Source organism: Neoarius graeffei, chromosome 14 (genome assembly GCF_027579695.1).
Source record: "Neoarius graeffei isolate fNeoGra1 chromosome 14, fNeoGra1.pri, whole genome shotgun sequence".
In the NCBI taxonomy this organism is placed as follows: Eukaryota; Metazoa; Chordata; class Actinopteri; order Siluriformes; family Ariidae; genus Neoarius; species Neoarius graeffei.
Genome location: NC_083582.1, coordinates 12,099,634 through 12,125,736, shown reverse-complemented (window position 1 = coordinate 12,125,736; position 26,103 = coordinate 12,099,634). Strand labels below are relative to the sequence as shown.

At 45.3% G+C, this 26,103-nt stretch overlaps 1 protein-coding gene across 1 annotated transcript in view; it reads right to left on the bottom strand.

The window, feature by feature from the left end:
• The window catches only part of fkbp10b (FKBP prolyl isomerase 10b), a 70,744-nt gene extending 48,208 nt beyond the window's left edge, over positions 1–22,536 (bottom strand). The window contains exons 1-4 of the mRNA XM_060939288.1: positions 22,199–22,536; positions 7,178–7,323; positions 6,854–7,043; positions 1,178–1,323 (exon numbers count right to left, since the gene is read on the bottom strand). Coding sequence (XP_060795271.1) covers positions 1,178–1,323; positions 6,854–7,043; positions 7,178–7,323; positions 22,199–22,395 — 679 coding nt within the window. The 5' untranslated portion in view covers positions 22,396–22,536. The remainder of the gene's footprint in view (positions 1–1,177; positions 1,324–6,853; positions 7,044–7,177; positions 7,324–22,198) is intronic.
• Between the last annotated feature and the right edge of the window lie 3,567 nt (positions 22,537–26,103).

Below are 26,103 nucleotides of genomic sequence, written 5' to 3'. Positions count from 1 at the left end.
GCCAGAAGCTGACACCTACCAATCACAGGTATGCAGCAGTGTAGCAAGAAGCCCTTGCCATCAAATGGGCCATAAAGGAGCTCCAGTACTACTTAACAGGCAGACACTTCACCCTTGTCACTGACCATGCCCCACTCCAGTGAATGGCCAAAGAAAAAAATTCCAACCACAAAATATCCCATTGGTTTCTCTCCCTTCATGGCTTCTCATTCCAGGTACAACACTGGGCAGGAGCACACAAGGATGATAAAGATGGCGTCTCCCAACGGCATGCACTCTGGGCACAGAATTCTCAGACAGCCAGCTCGGGGGGCAATGTAATGATGGTAGGCTGACAGCCATCTTCTCCCTCTCTGCAGGCGCTCCTCACTGTACTGCCAATGTGGTGCTGAAAGGACAGTGCCCCACTCTCAGTGCCAAAACTGAGCAGCCACACTTCAGCACCACCAGCAGATAAAGCACCTAGCCCACACGAGGGGAAGAGCGGCTTAATGCAGCATGGCTGGCTGTCTTTAATGACAGCACTCATTCACCCTCCATGAGACAGCAAGAGAGTATAAAAGGTCTGCACGCCATGCACAGAGTGAGTACATTCTCCTGAATGCCACTATCTGACTCGTATTTCTCTGCCAGCAGATACCAGTTTTACCAGTTTAACACCCTCCCTCGCTCGGAAGATTGCAAGGGTGCTCTCCTACACCTCTGAAAGAGCGTGTCACACCTCACACCCTAGGACCCTCTAAGCACAACTTCTCCACCTTGGACCTCACCTCACTCACCAAAACAAAAAAAAAAAAGCACCTTTTTGCACCTCACGCTTGTGTCCCCGTGGCTGTCACATCCTGCCACTAGAGGGTAGTATACTAGCAAAATTTAAAAAAAAAAAAAAACAGGTATAGCTTTGCAGAATCACAGTGTATTTTTGGTTACTCAAGGGCAGATGTACATTTGAGTTATAATCCATTTGTTGTGCAGGCAGCATACCTAGTGCCCTACATGCCTGATAGACCTCTGATTGAGATTCAGCCTCATTTAGAAAATGTTCACTTTCTTTGTCCTTCCTGCATGTAAACTGTCCACTGTTACCAAGATTAACAGTGTGCATGAGAAAAGTACAGTGCCCATGAGAAAAGCTGCTCGAGAGTGGGTTTATTTTTTTATTTATTTTTTTTTTTACCGTATCCTTTCGCTCCAAAGGCCAGGAATGGAGGGATGACGAAGTTTCTGATTTCCCCCACACACATCCCCAACAGCCCTTCATCCAGTCCTTTAATCATCCAGCCATCTCCAACTACATTGTCCTCTGTCTGAGAGCGATCGTAACTGAAACACACACACACTGCTGCTAGGTATAAGGACATTTAATTTCTTTACATTCAGACGAGCTGAATTCAAAAATACAGACAAGCTGAAGGCCCCTATCAAAGCAACCTGGGCTTCAATAACACCTCAGCAGTGCCACAGGCTGATCACCTCCATGCCACTCCCCACTGATGCAGTAATTTGTGGTAAAGGAGCCCCAACCAAGAACTGAGTGTATAAATGAACATACTTTTCAGAAGTTAGACATTTCTGTATTGCAAATCCTTTTTTGGTTGGTCTTAAGAAAGATTCTAATAATTTGAGATATTGGATTTCTGATTTTCATGAGCTATAAGCCATAAAATTTAAACAAAAAGGGCTTTAAATATTTCACTTTACATGTAATGAATATAGAATACATGAAAGTTTACCTTTTTAAATAAATTACAAAAAAATGAACTTTTTCCACAATATTCAAATTTTTTGAGATGTACCTGTATTTTATATGACGAAACATTTCTGATGGTTTGTATGCAGCCTACATACAGTGTCTTGCAAAAGTATTCATCCCCCTTGGTGTTTGTCCTGTTTTGTTGCATTACAAGCTGGAATTAAAATTGATTTTTGGAGAGTTAGCACCATTTGATTTACACAACATGTCTACCACTTTAAAGGTGCACATTGTTTTTTTATTGTGACACAAACAATAATTAAGATGAAAAAAACAGAAATCTGAAGTGTGCATAGGTATTTCACCCCTTTTGTATGAAACCTCTAAATAAGAGCTGCTCCAAACAATTCACTTCATAAGTCACATAATTAGTTGATTAAGAGCCACCTGTGTGGAATCAGTGTCACATGATGTATAAATCAACCTGTTCTGGAAGGACCCTGACTCTGCAACACTATGAAGCAAACAACAAGAAAACCAAGGAGCCTCCAAACAGGTCAGAGACTGGTACTAAAATCTAGAATTGTGACACCTAAAGGCATTTTTGAGACAAAGTCGGCAAGCAGTCTTATTTTGTCAATTTGGGTGTGCCGAATTCAAATCTGCAATATGCCGAGCTCTATCTGACCTCTGTTGACCTCTAGAGGTCATTGAACTTTGGGCCTGTAAACGTCTCAGCTGAACCCAGTTTCTCAGCTTTCTAAGGAATGAAATGTACTAAAATGATTAATGAAGTTAGCAAATGGCCTTGTTTGTTAAATGTTTGGGTGCTGAATTCATTTTTCATTTGTAAAACGACATATGACCTCTGATAACCTCAAGGTCATTAAACTTGGCCTATAGGCCTATGCATTTAACGGCATTTTTAAACTGATTTTACTCCCCCAAAAAGAATATGAACAGACAAAAAACAAATAGAAAGGAACAAATACAACATTAAATGCCAGTCCATGTACATGTGACTTACTTTTCACAATGAGAATGCCTAGGCGATCACCTTACATAACATTGCATTACATTTAGCGATTATTGTTTATACAAAGCTACTGAAAAAAGGACAGATTCAGCAGCATACAAAATGTGGGGGCATACAGGTTAATCAGGGTTAGTATGAGTTTTTTTCTTTGTTGTTTGCGTTTTGTTTTAAACGGGGTAAAGCCTTTACAAAAAACAAAGAAAAAAACTCTCCTATATACCAACCCTGATTAACCTGTATGCCCCCACATTTTGTATGCTGCTGAACCTGTCCTTTTTTCAGTAGCTTTGTATAAACAATAACCGCTAAATATAATGCAATGTTATGTAAGGTGATCGCCTAGGCATTCTCATTGTGAAAAGTAAGTCACATGTACATGGACTGGCATTTAATGTTGTATTTGTTCCTTTCTATTTGTTTTTTGTCTGCTCATATTCTTTTTGGGGGAGTAAAATCAGTTTAAAAATGCCGTTAAATGCATGGGCCTATAGGCCAAGTTTAATGACCTTGAGGTTATCAGAGGTCATATGTCGTTTTACAAACGAAAAATGAATTCAGCACCCAAACATTTAACAAACAAGGCCATTTGCTAACTTCATTAATCATTTTAGTACATTTCATTCCTTAGAAAGCTGAGAAACTGGGTTCAGCTGAGACGTTTACAGGCCCAAAGTTCAATGACCTCTAGAGGTCAACAGAGGTCAGATAGAGCTCGGCATATTGCAGATTTGAATTCGGCACACCCAAATTGACAAAATAAGACTGCTTGCCGACTTTGTCTCAAATGCCTTTAACTCCTTAAAGCATACCTGTCAACTTTGAGGTTTGAAAAAAAGGGATATTTCCCAGATTTTTAACTCTAAGGGAATTTCGGAAAGTCATACCCTTCACCAAAAGTGGGTGTGTAGTTGAATGGGGGGCAATTTTCTATCTAGTATTTGTGATTTCCTATACTCATGCATGTTGGTGATAGCCAAGACCCAAACTCAATATGCTTATGGTTTAGAGTGCATTTGTGAATAAACTAATACATTTTTATTTGCTTTCAGTGGTACCAGTTATTTCCCAAATTAAGGGCTAAAATATTTGTTAAAATAAGAGGTCATTATATAACCAGTCAATAAATTCAATTCCATTGCAATTTATTATGGTTTTACCATAATCATGGCCTCGGAACACTCGACAGACAGACAATACACCAATTAGTTTACACTAGGCTATTTATGAGGTCTTAGCCAGGACATACTTAATGTAAACATGTGTAGCTTACCTTTGATTATTTGGGAGGCTTTCGTTTTCCCCATGGAAAATTTCTTTGCAATGGAAGTCTGGGAACATTCCAGCCACGCACTTGTTGAAATCATCAAAGAAAGAGAGGCTAATGTTTTTCTTAACTATTAGCATGGGGTGGCATGGTGGTGTAGTGGTTAGCGCTGTCTCCTCACAGCAAGAAGGTCCTGGGTTCGAGCCCCGGGGCCGGCGAGGGCCTTTCTGTGTGGAGTTTGCATGTTCTCCCCGTGTCTGCGTGGGTTTCCTCCGGGTGCTCCGGTTTCCCCCACAGTCCAAAGACATGCAGGTTAGGTTAACTGGTGACTCTAAATTGACCGTAGGTGTGAATGTGAGTGTGAATGATTGTCTGTGTCAGCCCTGTGATGACCTGGCGACTTGTCCAGGGTGTACCCCGCCTTTCGCCTGTGGTCAGCTGGGATAGGCTCCAGCTTGCCTGCGACCCTGTAGAAGAATAAAGCGGCTAGAGATAATGAGATGAGATGAGCTATTAGCATCGCCATCTTCACCTCAGACCTAATCAGTGTTGCCAGATACTGCTGACGTTTTCCAGCCCAAAATATGTTCAAAACCTGCCAAAATGCACTTGAAACCGCCCAACTTGGGCAGGAAACCGCACAATCTGGCAACACTGGACCTAATCACTTGTTCAGCCTCGCCTCCAGACGTAGTTATGTAATTACTGATGCCTGAGAGGGCGGGGACGTGAATTCATGGCCCGACTTCCTGCTGTAAACTCCTGTCAGAGGCGCGTCATGAACTCTGGACCTACCGACTTTTTTATATTGTGAAAATACAGGATATTTTTGGGAAAATAAAGCGGGAAGACAGCGGGAAAGAAGTCAAAATAAGGGATTTCCTGGGAAAAACGGGAGGGTTGACAGGTATGCCTTAAAGGTCCCATGGCATTGTTTTTTTTTTTTTTTTTTTTTTTTTTTTTCATTAATTGTGCGGTGGTCTCTAGTATGAATGAATGCCCTGTGAGCCGGTTTTGGTGAAAAATGCTGTGGTTCTCCTGTTTCAGGCTGTTCTAGTTTGGTGGAGGAGCGGGTGGTGGGAGAGCGACAGGATTTCAGCTCTTATTAATATTCATGACATGTAAACATGTTACCTCTGATTGGCTAACAGCACTGTGACGCTACCTCCAGTGGGTCAGAACAAGCGGATGTGGGTGTCTTACTATGGCGAGAGAGAAGGAACAAACCGCGAAGGGAAAAATACTGCGTGCTGACATTAAGGTGCGACGCGAGGAAATAAAATAAATTCAACAAATGTTTGGGTTTTTACTGAACAAACAAATAAAATGAACGAGTGACTTAAAAAAAAGAATGTGGGTGTCTTTGTAAAAACTGTTTTGATTGGCTATTATAACAGGGCATGCTGCATGCTTTTTGGCTTTGTAGCACAGAGTACCTGGCTAACTGCAGGAAGCAGTTAGCTGCACAACTAATGTAGCCATTGCAAGGCTACGTTAGCTGCACAACTAATGTAGCCATTGCAAGGCTAACGCACCGATTTTAAAACACGGCAAAATGACTTAACAGTTATACACTTACTTGTTCACTGTTTGTGGCTGATGCGGCAGGGATGCTTGGTACGGACCCAGGCTTCAGTGACAGTTGATGTGCAAAACCTGCCCTGTACTGTCCCAAGTTGTGGAAACCTTCATCAGGAAAATGCTTCCGACAAACATACACCGTCTTAGGTAGACTTGACGGCGTATTATTGGAGTAAATAAAATTAAGCCACTGCGTCTTCAGGGGCTCTCCCGTCGGCAGTAAAAACAGACTCCTTTCTGTGTTGTCACTTCCATGTTTGGTGGCAACTTTTGAGCTGGGCGGGCAATCCATACAGTGAGTGGGAATCCAGAGGGGGGGCGTGGGGATGATCTCCCTTGCTGATGTAGTAAAGGGAAGAGCCTATCAACGCGCCATTCTCAAATGTTGACAAAGGGTGGGCATAGTTTGGTTTACACATTATGAAATTTCTAGCCACTGGGGTGACTTAAGAAGGTCAGAGGAACTCATTTTAATGTTAAACCTCAAAGTGAATTTCATGCCATGGGACCTTTAAATAGCACTTTTTTGAATTTTGGTACCAGTCTATCAGAGACAAAATTGTGAAGTAGTATGGCTCAGCGTTGGGTTATAAAAAATATCCCAGACTTTGAATATCCCATGGAGCACCATTAAATCCATTATAGCAAAATGGAAAGAATATGGCACCAGTGTCTTGGAATGGCCTAATCAAAGCCCAGACCTCAATCCAATTGAGAATCTGTGGCATAACTTGAAGATTGCTGTCCACCAACGCAACCCATCTAACTTGAAGGAGTTGAAGCAGTTTTGCCTTGAGGAATGGGCAAAAATCCCAGTGACTAGATGTGCTAAGCTAATAGAGACATACCCCAAGAGGCTTGCACCTGTAATTGTAGCAAAAGGTGTCTCTACAAAGTACTTACTTTTTGGGGGGTGAATACCTATTGGCACTCCAGATTTCTGTTTTTTCATCTTAATTATTGTTTGTGTCACAATAAAACAATTTGCACCTTTAAATTGGTAGGCATGTTGTGTAAATCAAATGGTGCTAACCCTCCAAAAATCCATTTTAATTCCAGCTTGTGATGCAACAAAACAGGACAAACACAAAGGGGGATGAATACTTTTTGCAAGACATTGTAGTGATTATGGTGTGTGGTTTGGGATATGCCCACGTTAGACTGATAATGGTGTTTATATGCTTTGCAATGACTGGTACATCGTGACCTAGTGGTGTTAAACCTTGTCCCCTTGCTCATTTTTCCCCTCCGTCCTCTTCCTTACTCGTCTTCCGCTCACCTGGAGTCAAACTGTGTGCCGTTTAGCAGACTTCCGTTGAAGTGAAATCGGACGAAATCGGTCTTAATGACTGAGCGTGTGCAGTTCTGTGGTGTCTTTAACACCTGCGTCTTTACGTGGTCAGCCATGTTGAAGACATCAAACAGGACAAGGTCAAACACCAGAGTCGAGTCAGGAGGAATGGTGTCACCTGAGAGAGACCGGGAGAGAGAACAGAGCAAGACAGAAACAAAAATACAAAAATAAATATATCGAGGCAGAGTGACAGAGAAGGAAGATCAAAAAAGAGAAAGGATTGTGTGTGTGTGTGTGTGTGTGTGTTACCTGCTCCTTGACTTCCATAAGCCAGGTGTGGTGGGACTGTGATCTTCCTGCGCTCATTCACACACATTCCTAAGATGCCTTTGTCCACTCCGGCAATCTGACGTCCATCACCGACCTTTACGAAGAACGCTGTGTCTTTGTCATAACTGCAGTACGTGTGTACACACACACACACACACACACACACACACACAAGAACCACACTGACATGAACACTTCAGAGTAAACACTACAGCTGATTTGTGACATGCCCAGAGTGCAGTTACACACTCTCACACCATCTCATCTCGTTATCTCTAGCCGCTTTATCCTGTTCTACAGGGTCGCAAGCAAGCTGGAGCCTATCCCAGCTGACTACGGGCGAAAGGCGCGGTACACCCTGGACAAGTCGCCAGGTCATCACAGGGCTGACACATGGACACAGACAACCATTCACATTCACACCTACAGTCAATTTAGAGTCACCAGTTAACCTAACCTGCATGTCTTTGGACTGTGGAGGAAACCGGAGCACCTGGAGGAAACCCACGGGGAGAACATGCAAACTCCGCACAGAAAGGCCCTCGCCGGCCACGGGGCTCAAACCCGGACCTTCTTGCTGTGAGGTGACAGCGGTAACTGCTACACCACCATGCCGCCCCCCAGAAACATCATTTTCAAAAAATTCTGGGCATTTTCTGAACCTTTTCAGAAAACCTGTAACATTTTATTGAACTTCGTAGTCTTTTGTGGTCCAAGAAATTACTTCAAATTATGCTACACAGGTAGAATGCTGCCCCAAACCAGGAACTAATAATCAGCTTGCTGCACTGAAGGTCATAAAATGGCTGCCATGTTTAAAACCCAGAATTTAGCGAACAAAATGACCAAAAGTGTAGTTTTTAATCACAAGGTATGCACATATTTTTATACAAGTGGGCTTGAAGCTGTGTTGTGCCCGAGTGTTACCATTTAAAAATGGGTCTCATTTATTGCACTGGATATGGACTTATTTATTCATAAGTCATTCACAGGAGCATTTACGCAAGAAATGTAGTTGTGGCAGCGGGGGTGTGGTCAAGCATTGGTCTGTGACCGGAGGGCGGAGTCAGGGAAGTGGCAGAATCACTGCACCCGATGTCAGTTAACCTGTGTTTTGTGTCTTCCCCAGTGACCGCGCCCTATTTAAGGAGCGAGAGTGAGAGCAGAGGGAGCTCTCTCCCCAACCAGATGACTGTGTGTGTGTGGCTGGGAGACTGTGATAACACTGAAAAGTGGAAAAATAGAGTTTTGGAAACTCAGTTCCAGCCTGCCATCCTTCTGTGCTCCACCCACCCATACAAACTGTCGCAGTGGCACTGAAACCCGGGAATGAGCACAGAAGAGAACAGCCCCATGGAGTCCTCCCCCTTCGCAGACCTGATCCACGCCCTCACCATGGCCCAACAGAGCCAGCACCAGGCGCCGGCCCGCCGCACCCACGGTGCCCTCCCGTTTCTCCCTTCTGTGTCAGTCTCCCCCCCTCAGGTGAGTGAGCCCCAGAACACTAGTGCAGAGAGGAAGCCCGGGCCGGTTGGCTGGCGCTGCGGGGAGCCGGCCACCTCCAACAGCAGTGCTCGGTAATGGAGGTGGGCGCGGTGGTTCGGATCCCTGATGCGCCAGGAGCCGCCCTCGATCAGGCCGGAGCTTATCGCATACCGGTGAGTATCCAAGGGGATACATATCAGGCGTTGGTGGATTCTGGTTGTAATCAGGCCTCGATCCACCAAAGCCTGGTGCAAGATGAGGCATTGGGGGGAGCACAATTGGTGAAGGTGGTGTGTGTGCACGATGTTCACAACTACCCTTTAGCGTCGGTCCACGTTTGTTTTTTTTTTTTCGAGGGGAAAAATTTATAGTAAAGGCGGCGGTTAATCCTCGCCTTACCCACTCGATAATTTTGGGGACGGATTGGCCGGGATTTGGGGAATTAATGAGTCATCTAGTGAAGAGTGGGTCCTGCCATAGTTTAACAGGGGGAGGTCCCAGTGTCGCGTTGGCAGGAGCAGCTGTCACAGAGCTGTCTACGTCATCTCCGCGTCAGAGTGAGGAGCCGCCGGCTCCTCCTCTCTCTATTGGGGAATCCCTCGCGGATTTCCCATTAGAGCAGTCGCGAGACGAGACTCTGCGGCATGCATTTGACCAAGTGAGTAATCAATGGTCAAACGCTCCAACCAAATGCCACCCTGTCCTTCATAATTGCGAAGTAGGGGAAGGATAGATTGTACCGAGTGATGCAGGTCACTCAGAGCGAGTCACACAGCTTTTGATTCCGAAGAGCCGCCGGGAATTGGTATTCCAGGCGGCTCACTTTAATCCCATGGCTGGACACTTAGGGCAGGATAAAACACTAGCCCGAATAATGGCCCGGTTCTATTGGACAGGGATTTGCGGCGATGTCCGTAGGTGGTGTACAGCGTGCCGCGGATGCCAGTTAGTAAATCCAGCGGCCATTCCAAAAGTGCCCTTGCTCCCTCTACCATTAATCGAGACCCCGTTTGAGAGAATTGGGATGGATCTCGTCGGGCCATTAGATCGGTCAACACGAGGGTACCGCTTTATATTAGTTCTAGTGGACTATGCAACGCGATACCCGGAAGCAGTGCCTCTTCGCAATATCTCAGCACGCAGTATTGCGGAGGCGATCTTCCACGTTATCTCCCAAGTTGGAATCCCGAAAGAGATTCTGACTGATCAAGGCACCTCGTTTGTCACGTACACTGAACGAACTTTATGGGTTATTAGGTATTAAGCCGATCCACACCAGCGTTCATCACCCACAAACGGATGGTTTAGTCGAACGATTCAATCGCACCCTCAAATATAATTAAGAAATTCGTAAGCGAGGACTCGCGTAATTGGGATAAATGGCTCGATCGACTAGGCACGGCTTGCTTTTACTCAACACCTGGATTTAAAAAAGGGTTATTGGCAGATCCCCTTGACTCCATTATCCCAGGAAAAAAACAGACTTTTCCACACCGTTCGGCTTACACCAATTTGTCACACTTCCTTTTGGGCTGTTTGTTACATTTCAGCGGCTGATGGACAGGGTCCTCCGCCCCCACGCCACCTATGCGGCCGCCTACCTCGACATTATCTATAGTAATGACTGGCCGAGGCACCTCGAACATCTGAGGGCCGTCCTTAGGTCACTGAGGCGAGCGGGTCTCACAGCCAACCCGAAGAAGTGTGCAATTGGGCGGGTGGACGTACGGTATCTGGGCTTCCACTTGGGCAACAGGCAGGTGCGTCCCCAAATTAACAAGACAGCACCAATTGCAGCCTGCCTGAGGCCCAAGACCAAAAAGCGGGTGAGACAGTTCCTGGGGCTGGCTAGCTATTATCGTAGTACCTAATTATTCGGACGTCACCAGCCCGCTGACTGATCTGAATAAAAAGGGGGCACCAGATCCGGTCCAGTGGACTGAGCAATGCCAGCGGGCTTTTTCTGAGGTAAAGACTGCACTGTGTGGGGGGCCACTTTTACACTCCCCTGACTTTTCTCTCCCCTTTGTTACAGACAGATGCATCGGACAGAGGGCTGGGGGCTGTTTTGTCCCAGGAGGTGGAGGGGGAGGACCGCCCAGTGTTGTACATCAGTAGAAAGCTGTTGGTGCATGAGGGGCGCTACAGCACCATTGAAAGAGTGCTTAGTAATTAAGTGGGCAGTCCTCGCCCTCCGTTACTACCTGCTGGGATGCCCTTTCACCCTCTGTTCGGACCACACGCCCCTCCAGTGGCTCCACCGCATGAAGGATGCCAATGCACGGATCACCCGTTGGTATCTGGCACTCCAACCCTTTAACTTCAAGGTGATCCACAGGCCGGGGGCGCAGATGGTCATGGCGGACTTCCTCTCCTGTCAAGGGGGGAGGGGGGGGGGTGTCAGCTGCAGGCCGGACGGCCGCCCAGCCTGAGTCGGGCAGTGGGGGTATGTGGCAGCGGGGGTGTGGTCAAGCGTCGGTCTGTGGGCGGAGTCAGGGAAGTGGCAGAATCACTGCACCCAATGTCAGTTAACCTGTGTTTGTGTCTTCCCCAGTGACCGCGCCCTATTTAAGGAGAGAGAGCGAGAGCAGAGGGAGCTCTCTCCCCAACCAGATGACTGATGTGCGTGTCTGTGTGGCTGGGAGATTGTGATAACACTGAAAAGTGGAAAAATAAAGAGTTTTGGAAACTCAGTTCTGGCCTGCCGTCCTTCTGTGCTCCACCCACCCATACAAACTGTCGCAGTAGTCTTCATGAAAAACAAGGCTAGGCCTGATCTGACATCAGGAGCAAGCGCGGATTGCAGAAAGCTTTAGCATGAGCCCTGACTCCAGCTGCTCACGCAGCGGGGATTTAAAAATTCATAACTCTGCCACTGAAGGTCCTAGCCCCACCAAAATCTATAGGCACATCCCTCTGCCCGAGTGGCACACTAAATAAGTCAATAATAGTCAGTATTCACTGTTTTTATTGCACGATGCAGTTGGACTAGTGTTTAAGGGTTGACAGTATCTGATTGATCCAGTCAGTTGATTAAGAGTTCAGTTTATATGAAACTTTGCAGTACAGTATTATGTTAAGTGCCAAACTGCCAATTAATGGTTATGTGCAATTTTTTTTTTTTTTTTTTTCCCATAAGGCCAAAAAAGTGTGTTTCCGGCTACATAGATTTCAAAACTAGGGTCGGTAGGCAGGCTTTTTTTTTTTTTTTTTAATTTTTTTTTCAAGATGGCTGCCATAACCTATATTTAGACAAGAATAATTTCACAAAATATAATGAATTTCTTTGCATGTCACCTGAGTTACCTTCTGATGAATCTGATGCAGCATGAGACACCTTTTAACATGAATTTTTCTGTAAATATAACAGCTCAATACACCATGAGAGAGAGCAGCCCCTCCCCTCTCTGCTCCCTGAGTGGAGCTCGTCGCCTTGGTAACAGTGCAGGGAAAAGACACAATATAACAAGGAGCGCGTTTTCTCAGAGTTCCCTCTCCTCGAACAACGCTGATTTACACAGAAACGGAAGGAGCTATTCACAAAATTCTTTCACATTGAGTGCTACAAGGCTCCCATGAACACATTTAATGTGTTTTTATTTTTTATTTTTGTCCCTAGTGTAAAAAATGTGGACACTAGAGCGAGTTAAAAATAAGTGACTTTTCTGATTTTGCAGTAAAAGCGCTGCCACATTTATAATGCGAGTCTATGGGAGAGCGCGGCTGTCCTCTCCTTACTTTCAGGCTTCTCATTCAAAACTAAATCCTAATCGCTCAGGGAGACACTTGTCTTGATTCACACAATGTGTGACTACAACTTTTGAGAGAATTGTGTGTGTAGGGTGAAAATTGTGGCTGAGAAAACCGTTTAAATGAGAGAGTTAGAGCTTTTTTTTTCAAGCTGCCTACACTCTAAACTCCTGAGCGCCACTGGTGTTATTTCTCCAGATTTGCTCATGGTGATTGATCTGTGATTGATCAAAAAGTATAGAACCTAGCAAAAAAGTTGAATGCCAGATCCACACAGGAGAATTTTGTCTCCGTTTTAAAGTTTGAATCCTGTCTCTAGGTGAAAGACAAAATAAGCGTTATCTCTGCTTCTGTTCCCTCCGACGGCCCCGACACACTACTGCCTCCGCTGAGTGCGCGCACACACCGCATGTAGGGGCTGCGGATGAGTTACTCTCCCTTGATCAACGAAGTCTGCGGGGAATTTATATCGGTACAAACAGCGCGAATCACAACTTAAATGAGTGCAGTTCAGTTTGACATTATTGTCAGTCCTAGAGGCGGTCTTACAATAGAGGCGAAGTAGGCAATTGCCTTGGGCCCCTTCAACTTTCCCATTCGGCAGGGGCCCCAGACCAGCTGCCCCTTCCCGAATCAGCTGGGGATTTGGGGGCCTTTGGACAGCGATCCATTCCTAAGCCATTGTGTTTGTAAATTGTAATTTTGTATGTTTAAATCGGAAACAAAGACAAAAAACTAAAATACAAAGGAATGAAGTATTTGTACACCCCCCCCCCCCCCCCGTTTGTGTTGAAATGGACTATTCCATGCAATGATCGCACGAGTCCGAAAACATTGCGCGACGAACGTGAACTGAACCTGAGTGAGTGAATTCAGAGAACTTCTAATAGTGACTGTGGTGAATTGTTTTGAACTTGTGATCAGCGAAATGAAGCGCCACTTTCCAAGTGGTGCTACGAAAAGGAGGAAGCGGGATGAGGCGAAATCAAAGAATGATGCACTTCCCAAGCTTACAACTTTCTTTAATGTGTCAACACCGTCGGTTGACTCGGCTGTTGTAGCGGAGCAGGAGGAGCCTGCTGTTGATTTCAGGAGGGGAGCTAGCGGCATCAAGCTCCAACAGAGCAGACGAGCAGCAGACTAATAATTCTGAAAAAAACATAGCGGAGGTCGTGAGTGCGTGTCCCGTTTCTGTTGACCACCACGAAGAAAATGACTCTCTCATTCATTCACTCACCCTCTCTCTCACACACTGTCTCATTCTCTCACTCACTGACACATACATTCACATGGATATGGAGTTGCTTAGAGCCAAATGCCACCTCATCTCTCCTCAGTCCACACTTCTTACCTCCTCTCTCTGTCTCTCTCTCTCACTCACTCTCTCACACACACACTCACAAACACTAACTCACTCACACACACACACACAAACACTAAGGCCCAATTCTAATTTCTACCCCTACCCCTCCGCCTTCCCCTCCGCCTTCCCCTTGGCCCTTCCCCTTGAAACTGAGCTACAAGGGATAGGGCTTGAAATTCAACCCTTACGTATTGGGATAGCCCTTCAACGATCGCATACGTCATCGCGTACCTCCGTCAGCGTTTACGTTAGCAAAACGCGACGCGTCATTGGCTGCGACCAGCCGCTACAGTCAGAGGCAGAAATCTCTGCTGGCAGGGTGTGATTTGTTAACTAACACCACTGAATGGGATATCTTTGGCGCTTCGTGCACCACATCCGACAGAATGAGGTGTCCGAACACTCATGTAAACAATAAAAGCGAGAATAACAGAACAAAACGTACGCAGTAAAGCAACCGAAAACAATACTCACTCCCAAAGCTTTTTAGCAGCAGCTTGGATTTCAGAAATCGCTGCTCATTCTCAGCTCGAAAGCGAATCAAGCGGCGTGTTTCCTCTGGATAACAAAACACGTAAATAATGGAGAAAATACATTTATGACAATCTTTCGCCGCGGGAACCGCCATCTTTCTGAAATCCGCATGAAATCTCGCTGAAATCCGCATGGCATTGTGGGAAATCACTCAAACCCCTTCGTTCGGAGTCAGCTCCAGGAAAATCTCCGTTTGGAGGGGTACAGAAGCCCTACCCCTTCCCCTACCCCTCCGCGTTAACTGGGATTGGGATACCCCTACCCCTTCACGTGAACGCGCAAAATGGAGGGGAAGGGCCAAGGGGTTGGGCCAAGGGGTGAAATGGGATTCGGCCTAACTCACTCTCTCACACACACACTCACAGAGAAACACTCACTCTTTCACACACACACACACACACACACACACAACACCATGTACATAGTTTTATTTATAGAATGTTTGAAATGTTCTGATCTTTAAAAAAATGATAAACAGTGCTGGTTTTCCTGGCATTTTGGCAAAGACAGATGTTATCTGAAATCTTATTCTCTGTTGGGTTCCATCATGACTATTAGTTTGTGTAGTGCTACACTTTGTGTGTTCTCTGCTTTCCATCTTCATTTTGGAGTAAAGAAGTGGGTTTAAAGGGGAATGTTTTTTTTTCTCCTCTCCAACCTTTACTTCCCTATAGATTAGCTTTACCTGCCTATCCACCATGCAGTCGGTACTTTTTTGTTTGTTTCAGATCGGATGAGGGGGGCCCCATACATACCTTCGCCTGGGGCCCCCAATTTGCTAAATCCACCACTGGTCAGTCGGTTAGATAAACATTAATTTTCGAATTTAATAAAATTAAATATTTAGAGCCTGTGGGCTACAAAAATAAGTCATTAAAGTAGCCGGCTGGACTTAATTGTGTAGTCGGCTGTATGGCCGGCAGCCGGTGCTTGTGGAAAGCCCTGACTTTCCCAGTGAGTGACAAAAACTTCCGGTTCACGCGGTTGGGTTATATGTAAAAGCCGCGACTGGGGGAAAAAAAATGAAAAAGTTTAGGGTCGGGCGGTACGGATTAGGGTCGGTCGGGTAACCGGAAACACACACTTTTTTTTTTTTTTTTTTTTGGCCTAATAAGAATGGCAGTCATATGCTTTGTAGGATGTACAATGGGGCTTGAAAGTTTGTGAACCCTTTAGAATTTTCTAGATTTCTGCATAAATATGACCTAAAACATCAGATTTTCACACAAGTCCTAAAAGTAGATAAAGAGAACCCAGTTAAACAAATGAGACAAAAATATTATACTTGGTCGTTCATTGAGGAAAATGATCCAATATTACATATCTGTGAGTGGCAAAAGTATGTGAACCTTTGGTTGGATTAAGGTCAGGACTTTGACTTGGCCATTCCAAAACATTTATTCTTCTTTAACCATTCTTTGGTAGAACGACTTGTGTGTTTAGGATCATTGTCTTGCTGCATGACCTACCTTCTCTTGAGATTCAGTTCATGGACAGATGTCCTGACATTTTCCTTTAGAATTTGCTGGTATAATTCAGAATTCATTGTTCCATCAATGATGGCAAGCTGTCCTGGCCCAGATGCAGCAAAATAGGCCCAAACCATGATACTACCACCACCATGTTTCACAGATGGGATAATGTTCTTATGCTGGAATGCAGTGTTTTCCTTTCCCCAAACATAACGCTTCTCATTTAAACCAAAAAGTTCTATTTCACCTTCAAATTAGCTGCTAATCCTAGAGGTTCTCACATAGTTTTGCCACTCACAGATATGTAATATTGGATCATTTCTCAATAAATAAATGACCAAGTATAATTGTTTCATTTGTTTAACTGGGTTCTCTTTATCTACTTTTAGGACTTGTGTGAAAATCTGATGTTTTAGGTCATGTTTATGCAGAAATATAGAATACTCAAAAGGGTTCACAAACCTTCAAGCACCACTGTATGTTGCATAAGTTATAACACCTATCCTGTTTTAATGAGAGTCAACCCACAACCAATGAAGTCAAATCAATCTTAGTTGAGCAAGTCGGTAACAGTATTTCTTACTTTCACCATAAATTTTTATTTATATGACTTTGGTCTATAGCTGTCAAAGGCCTCGGCCTTAAAACCAGTTACTGCTGTGATGTCACGCACTCAGGGCTGGCTGGCTCAGCGGGGCAGCTCCAATGCCAACTTTGAGGTCGATTTTAACTCTCAAATATATATTTTTAAAAATTCCCATTTATGCAGCATACAAGAGTCAAGGATGGAGATACTATCCACTCAGAAATTTATTTAAAAATAAAGGTTCTGCGTATCTTCTGCGTATTGAGTGCCAAACTGCCAATCAATGGTTATGTGCATTGTTTTTTCATAATAATGGCAGTCATAGTCATATGCTTTGTAGGATACAGATTTATATTTTAATAGTTTTTATTTTCTAAGTTCTAGTCCAGCAGATTTTAGTCTGAATGCCAAATGATCATGTATAGATCATGTATAGATCATGTCTAGTTTTGAGTCCTTTTTAAGTGTCATTTTGTTACAAAGTTACTTGGAATCTGGTCCTCAAGATTTTAACTCTATGGAAGAATGGTTTTATTGTTAATTACTAAATTTCTGATAGACTTATTATAAACATAGTATAAAAAACAGTCATTGCTGACACGAGTGTTATTATAGTACCCATGTATACATGTCAGTAAGTTGTAACAAACTGGAACATCTTTGCCCCACATACTTTTTTTGAGACATGGAACTGATCTGGGGGTGGCATGGTGGTGTAGTGGTTAGCACTGTCGCCTCACAGCGAGAAGGTCCAGGTTTGAGCCCCGTGGCCGGCGAGGGCCTTTCTGTGCGGAGTTTGCATGTTCTCCCCGTGTCTGCGTGGGTTTCCTCTGGGTGCTCCGGTTTCCCCCACAGTCCAAAGACATGCAGGTTAGGATAATTGGTGGCTCTAAATTGACCGTAGGTGTGAATGTGAATGGTTTTGTCTCTGTGTCAGCCCTGCAATGACCTGGCGACTTGTCCAGGGTGTATGCCACCTCTCGCCCATAGTCAGCTGGGATAGGCTCCAGCTCGCCTGCGACCCTACACAGGATAAGTGGTTATGAATAATGGATGGATGGATAATCCTATATGCTGGATAGTACCATTAAGAACAAGAAGTATCTCACACACACAGCTGTATTCAGAATCAAAAAGTAACAAAATTCTTTTGGAGGTTTTTCAGAGCCTGATGCTGATATTCACTGAGCTAGGAGGGTCAATGGCTGATACGATGCTGATTTTTTTTTTTCCCTTCAGATATCCTGGAACAATGTAATAACTTTGGAAAATAAAACCATTTTCCACAGACACATGGGAAGAATTACATTATTATTATTATAATTGGGGTGGCACGGTGGTGTAGTGGTTAGCACTGTCACCTCATAGTAGGAGGGGTTGTTATTTTAAGAATTTTGACTTTTCCATGTTTTACCCCCCTAGAAATATGGAGATGGTCCATCTATGTGGGAAAATGTCAAATTTTATTAAATTGAACCTTGCTAACCCCCCTGTATATACCCTCTGAAAGTTTCCATTCTTACAATATGACAAAATACATTACAGTGCTGTTTGATATTAGAATGCTGCTTTTTTAATGTGTTTTAAAGTTATCAATGAATGCGAACCTCTTCAGGTATGCCACTAGGTACGACTACAACATTTTCAGTGCAGATGATCATTATTTTAAGGCAATAAGCTTAGTGGTAAGTAGCCTTACATTCAAGTAAATTAAACATATGGTAATTCTGCTCTTTTTCAGCAAGTTTTAAAGTTATTGATGAATGTCACACTCTTCAGTAATACCTCAAATATGAACTATTTTTAAGTACAGAGGATCGTTACTAATGTAGTTTTAAGAACCAGTATGCACAAATGATTCATATCTGAATTATATCTCCCAATGTATTAAATAGTCATTATTTGTATTCTTGCAGGTAAATAATGGCTTCTGTTGCAACACAGTCAAAAGCTAAGAAGATACTAGGCAGGCTTTCATCTAAACGGGGGAACAGGGGCGCTGCGCCCTCTTACTCGCGGCGTGCGCCCCCTTACCGACTCCGTGAAAACATCCCAGCAACACTACGTGACAATGTGTCTGATCATCAAATACGTTATAATTGCTCCAAAAATATTCCAATCATAGTAGATACACCGCCAGACGGTGCAAAAACAATCCGAATTGGCGTTTTCCAGACTGAGGCGCCATGTTGTTTAGGTGTTTACTTGTCGCGGCTGCTCTCGCGAGATTTGACATGGGTTACATACAAGGTCAGCTGACTTGTAGAGCAAGATTTCTTGAGACTGAATGACCTTTCACCCAGCGGTGCGGGAGCTTTTGACAGAAGTAGTTTGCAAGTTGTTTTTGTTGACACTTGGGCATTTAAAGATGTCATCCCGCGGCACGAAGCGGAAGAAAGCCAAAGACTGTCTGGGGCAAAAGATGATTACGTCTTTCTTTTTCAATGTTGACAGACAATTTGTTACAATTTCCCTCTCAGATAGCCTCAGAATGTCCCATTGGAGCATTTTTCAAAGGCTTTGCACGGCGGGGGGGGACAACCGGCACCATCCCCCGCTTCGCTCCCTCGCCATGGTGAGCGCCCTCATACTAAATTTTTCTAGAAAAAACCCTGCTAGGTGTAGTAGAGTACATACAGCAGGCTGAGTTCCCTTCTGGGATGCTTCCAACAGGGAAGGACATCATTCAGAATATGCTCTATCTGCTGTGGCCGAAGCGTGCTGGTCAAGCACAGAGATCCAGGGATGCTGCTGCTCAGTTGCTGGCAGAACTTGTTCAAGAGCACTGGTTATTTTGTAACTTATACACCATCCACACCAGACATATAAAGAAGCATATCTTTGAAACTTTATGGAGAATTTGTTAGTCTGATTCAAACCCATAAACAGAGACAAATGAGGGTTTCTAACAACTCTTTTCGTGAGAAATGAATGTTATTGCTGTGATGTTATATTTAAGAGTTATTTCTCTTAAGGAATGCTTATATTAGTGAAAAAGGCAGTTTTTGACTACTTGGAGGGGTTATTAACTTCAGAGGGTATGTACGGGGGGGTTAGCATTTTTCAGTTTGCCTAATATTGGTATTTCCATACTTGGATAGATCATCTCCATATTTTGGAGGGGACAGAAAAAAATTTTGGTCTAACACCCCCCCCCTCACAGCAAGAAGGTCCTGGGTTCAAGCCCAGTGGCTGGCAAGGGCCTTTCTGGGTGGAGTTTGCATGTTCTCCCCGTGTCCGCATGGCAGACCTGGGCATTTTGCGGGCCGCATCCGGCCCTTTGGTTCATTCTGACCGGCCCGTGTAAGGTTAATCAGAAATTACAAAATAAACGTATTTTCTAATTTTACCTCGTGCATGGACTGAATGTGCATTGCTTTTATTTTGAAGTTGTGTTCAACAAAAACGCAATGCGCGCGACATGAACATGACATGAAATCCCACGAAACCTAATCCCGCGATAACTATTTCCGTAATTTGTCCAGACCAACCACAAACTTGCACGTCATCCTTCAAACGGTCCAGCCAATCACATAGTGTGACGTCACCAGCAGGCGCCCGAGCCGATCTGTAGATCTGATACCTACACCGAATCGACTGATCATCTGTCAGCTGTGCTTCGCATCTCCACCTCAGACATTCAACCTGACTCTGATGCACTCGTTAAAGACCAACAGAGACTAGATTTCTCTCACTGAACAAATAAAAAACTGAAAAACACCAAATGAGGTGATTAGACTACAAATGTGGGCATCATTATTATAATATGATGTATCTTGCTTGATATTTGGAGTAGAAAGACAATATTGTGATGTCTTTGTGTTTTGGGGTGAATGTGCCTGAAAAAAAATGGTACAAACGTTCACATTTTGTTAACCATTGTTTTGGGAAATCTGATTGAATAAATGACATTTTTTGTAAGGCAACCTCGTTTCTTCCATACTCTTACCAGTCTTAGCAGCTTGTAAAAACAATGTTATTTATTGCTTTATATAAAGAAATACAATTAATATTATGCAGAATTTAGTTCAGCCTTTTGGTCCGGCCCTCCATAAAATTTTCTGTTTCTCATGTGGCCCCATGGAAAAAATAATTGCCCACCCCTGCCGTATGGGTTTCTTCTGGGTGCTCCGGTTTCCCCCACAGTCCAAAGACATGCAGGTTAGGTTAACTGGTGGCTCTAAATTGATCGTAGGTGTGAATGGTTGTGTGTCTCTACGTGTCAGCCCTGCAATGATCTGGTGACTTGTCTAGAGTGTTCCCTGCCTCTTGCCCAAAGTCAGCTGGGATAGGCTCCAGCTTGCCTGCGACCTGAGATAATGGATGGAACTGATCTGTGTGTGCTACTGTTTTCTTGTTAAAGTGCCATTCCACCATTGGATGTATTCTTTGGCATAAAATACAATATATTTTGACAACATATATAAATGGTATCACTAGATAGAGAAATCTTTTAGCTTCAAAATGATATATCAAACATAATTTTTTGACAACGACAAGTATATTAATTTTGCGACCAAAGTCACCTCCCCTTTTAATTTCTGCGCATGATGTCATCGGCAGGTTCCCCTTCTTGTGTACCACGTGACGTGTGACATGGCACATATTATCAGCAATGGCGGATAGAACGCGATAAAAATAATACCAATAAATCTAGCTCATCTCATCTCTAGCCGCTTTATCCTTCTACAGGGTCGCAGGCAAGCTGGAGCCTATCCCAGCTGACTATGGGCGAAAGGCGGGGTACACCCTGGACAAGTCGCCAGGTCATCACAGGGCTGACACATAGACACAGACAACCATTCACACTCACATTCACACCTACGCTCAATTTAGAGTCACCAGTTAACCTAACCTGCATGTCTTTGGACTGTGGGGGAAACCGGAGCACCCGGAGGAAACCCACGCGGACACGGGGAGAACATGCAAACTCCGCACAGAAAGGCCCTCGCCGGCCACGGGGCTCGAACCCAGGACCTTCTTGCTGTGAGGCGACAGCGCTAACTACTACACCACCGTGCCGCCATAAATCTAGCTAATACCAATAAATCTAGCTAACTGAAAGATTAACTCAATTTTTCGCAATTTTTTTGGCCCCCATATACGAGGAGAAATGACTCTCTCACTTTGGGGGTTTCCTGGTCTAAAAATAGACCGACACGTGGTACACAAGAAGGGGAACCTGCCGATGACATCACGCGCGGAAATTAAAAGGGGAGGTGACTTTGGTCGCAAAATTAATATACTTGTCGTTGTCAAAAAATTGTGTTTGATATATCATTTTGAAGCTAAAAGATTTCTCTGTCTAGTCATGTTGTCATAAAATATATTGTATTTTATGCCAAAGAATACATCCAATGGTGGAATGGCACTTTAAGCATGTTTTTCTTGTATTCAATTTGTAGTGTAATTAGCAACTAATTTGGCCTTTGAAGATTACAGAAATGTGCCTGGAAATAGCTGAGAAGCCACCCACAGGCATCTGAAGCCCTTCAGCTTGGTTTGGTTTGGCCATGAAAAGACATCTTTATACACAACTTGATTTTTTTTTTTTTTTAAATGAAGAAATGAGGCGTTAAGCTCCTGCAGGAACCGGAACCCGTGCAGGAACTGTTGGGTTCTTCTTCACAAACACACAGATGAGGTTGCATTGCATTGCAGGCCACAGCATCCTGACTGTGGACTCAGGAAGACAGGAAATGACACGTTTACATGCAGCACAAGTCCCTCAGGCCACTGAATAAACACAGCCCATACTGGTGATCTGCTGCGCGTGCAGGTGTGCATTAGTGTAAAAGAATCCCAGGTACCTGGAGTCAAACTGCCTGCCGTCAGCAAACGTGGCGTTGTAGTGATACCGCACCAGATCTCCTCTCTTCACCTCCCTGATGCAGCGCTTCGGCCGGGAGTACGAGTCCACGAGCACGTCCTCCACCGGGCTGGGGCTGCACGAGCCGCACGCCCACAGCGCGAGCACCGCACCCACGATCAGTCTCGAGCGCGACATCACGGAGGGAAGAACCGGGTTAATACACACACACACCAAGTCCTCAAGTCGCACTGCACATCTGTCCAGCGTGTCTATGGACGAGGGAAAAAGCAGTGAGCAAGCAGAGATTTTTCCTCCAGCATGGTTGCCAGATACAAAATCCCCCTTTTAAAAGCAGTCCCTCTTGGATGAAATTGGGGTCGTGACGCAATTTTACTGCCTCCTGATTGGTTATCACAAGCTCCTTTTTTTCATGCATTTCACAAAGTAATATTATGAGCATCACCCATCCCATTATCTCTAGCCGCTTTATCCTGTTCTACAGGGTCGCAGGCAAGCTGGAGCCTATCCCAGCTGACGACGGGGGAAAGGCGGGGTACACCCTGGACAAGTCGCCAGGTCATCACAGGGCTGACACATAGACACAGATTCACACTCACATTCACACCTACGGTCAATTTAGAGTCAACAGTTAATCTAACCTGCATGTCTTTGGACTGTGGGGGAAACCGGAGCACCCGGAGGAAACCCACGCAGACATGGGGAGAACATGCAAACTCCGCACAGAAAGGTCCTCGCCGGCCACGGGGCTCGAACCCAGACCTTCTTGTTGTGAGGCGACAGTGCTAACCACTACACCACCGTGCCGCCTATGAGCATCACATTCCCAATAAAGACAGATTCTGTGTGGTGGTGTAGTGGTGAGCACTGTCGCCTCACAGCAAGAAGGTCCTGGGTTCAAGCCCAGCGACAGCCTTTCTGTATGGAGTTTGCATGCTCTTCGGGTTTCCTCCGGATGCTCCAGTTTCCCCGAAAGGCATGCAGGTTAGGCTAATTGGTGGCTCTAAATTGTGAGAATGTGAGTGTGAATGGTTGTGTGTGTCTATGTGTCAGCCCTGTGATGACCTGGCGACTTGTCCAGGGTGTACCCCGCCTCTCGCCCATAGTCAGCTGGGATAGGCTCCAGCTTGCCTGCAACTCTGTAGGACAGGATAAGCGGCTACAGATAATGGATGGATGGAGTCTAGATCAATTAAACATGTTGATTTATTCCTCTGTCCTGAGACCAGTTTAGGTGCTCAGATAAAAATGGACAAATTTCTCCATCCATCTTCCTCCTCAACAATATCGAGTGACTCAGTGGAACCTGGTGTGGATTTTTTTTTTTTTGGGGGGGGGGGGGGGGGAGCACACTTGGCACCCAGAAACCCCCCCCCCCAAAAAAAATAGTTTTAGTACATCCATCCATTCATTATCTGTAGCCGGTTATCCTGTTCTACAGGGTCACAAGCAAGCTGGAGCCTATCCCAGCTGACTATGGGCGAAAGGCGGGGTACACCCTGGACAAGTCACCAGGTTATCGCAGGGCTGACACACAGAGACAAATAACCATTCACACCCACATTCACACCTACGCACAATTTAGAGCCACCAATTAGCCTAACCTGCATGTCTTTGGACTGTGGGGGAAACCGGAGCACCCGGAGGAAACCCATGCAGACACAGGGAGAACATGCAAACTCCACACAGAAAGGCCCTCGCCAGCTGCTGGGCTCTAATCCAGGACCTTCTTGCTGTGAGGCGACAGCATTACACCACCATGCCGCCCAGTTTTAGTACATATCTACTTGGAATTGTGACTTGATTGTATTGCAGATACCAAGATATGCCTGCCATTTTTTAATTAATAAGGTTTTAAAAAAATAAACAAAATAAATCATTATGTGGGATTGAGCTGAAGAGTTTATGGTATAAATTTACATTTAATAGTAGGTCCGGCGGCATGGTCACCTCACAGTAAGAAGGTTCTGGGTTCAAGCCCAGTGACTGACAGGGGCCTTTCTGTATGGAGTTTGCATGTTCTTCCCGTGTCTGTGCGGTTTCCTCCAGGTGCTCCAGTTTCCCCCACAGTCCAAAGATTAGATTAGATAAAACTTTATTGATCCCTTTGGGCACGTTCCCTCAGGGAAATTAAGATTCCAGCAGCATCATTACAGATAAACAAAGAAAAGAAATAGAGAACTTCTAGATAAATTTAAATAAATTATTTACATATACAAATATAAAAAAATAAGATATGGGGAAGGGGGGGCAGCAGGAGAGATATTGCACTTTATATTGCACATTGTCTGGTATTGCTTATTGTTAGGCTAGGCTACTGCTCCTTCTATCCTCTGTCCTCCTGTTACCCCTCCTCCCCCCCAGAGAGGAGTTGTACAGTCTGATGGCATGAGGGACAAAGGAGTTTTTAAGTCTGTTCGTCCTGCACTTGGGAAGGAGCATTCTGTCACTGAACAGGCTCCTCTGGTTGCTGATGACGGTGTGCAGAGGGTGACTGGCATCGTCCATGATGTTTGTCCATAGACCTCTTCTCTGCCACCATCACCAGAGAGTCCAGCTTCATGCCGACCACAGAGCCGGCCCGCCTGATCAGTTTGTCCAGCCTGGATGTGTCCTTCTTGGATGTGCTGCCCCCCCAGCACACCACAATGTAAAACAGGACACTGGCGACCACAGACTGATAGAACATCCACAGGAGTTTCCTGCAGACGTTAAAGGACCGCAGCCTCCTAAGGAAGTATAGCCTGCTCTGTCCCTTCCTGTATAAGTGTTTGGTGTTGCAAGTCCAGTCCAGCTTGCTGTCCAGCCACAGCCCGAGGTACTTGTAGGAATCCACAGCCTCCACCTCGACTCCCTCGAGCAGAACTGGTCGTGACCTTGGTCTGGACCTCCCAAAGTCAATGACCAGCTCCTTGGTCTTCGAGGTGTTGAGCTGCAGATGGTTCATGTTGCACCACACAGCAAAGTCCCTCACCAGGCTCCTATACTCCTCCTCTCTGTCATCACTGATGCACCCAACGATGGCTGTGTCATCGGCAAACTTCTGAATGTGACACAGCTCCGAGTTGTAGCAGAAGTCTGCGATGTACAGGGTGAAGAGGGGCCAGCACCGTGTACTGGGGTGCTCCGGTGCTGCTAATCACAGTGTCAGACGTGATGTCCTTCAGCCTGATGTACTGCGGCCTGTCAGTGAGGTAGCTGGAGATCCAGGTGACCAGGCAGGGGTCCACCCGCATCCTGTTCAATTTGTCCTGAAGCAATAGGGGCTGGATGGTGTTGAAGGCACTCGAAGTCCAAGAAGAGGATCCTCACTGTGCCATTTCCCTTATCCAGATGCAAGTGGGCTCAGTGTAGCAGGTAGAGGATGGCATCCACACCAACACCTGCCCAGTACGCAAACTGCAGACAGTCCTGGGCATGTTGTACCTGGGATTTGAGGAGGCTGAGGAAGAGCCGTTCCAACATCTTCATCAGATGTGAAGTGAGTGCCACTGGTCGGAAGAATCACTGGGCCGATTCTTTTTGGGAACTGGAACGATACATGATGTCTTCCAGAGGGTTGGCACTCTCCCCAGCTGCAGGCTGAGGTTGAAGATGCATTGGAGTGGTTCACCCAGTTCAGCAGCACAGGTCTTCAGTAGTCAGGGACACAGCTTGTCCGGGCCTGCTGCTTTCCTGGGGTGAAGCTTCCTCAGTTGACCTCTGACCTGGTCTGCAGTAATGCATGGAGGAGTCTGTGTTGAGGTGGGGGAGGAGGGGGCTGCTGTGATGACTGGGGGGAGGTGTGTTGAGGGAAGGAGAGATGGCTGCAGTGAGGGAGAGGGTGGGGGGGACGTGGGCTGGTTGAACCGATTGGAAAAAGTCATTCAACTCATTCACCCTCTC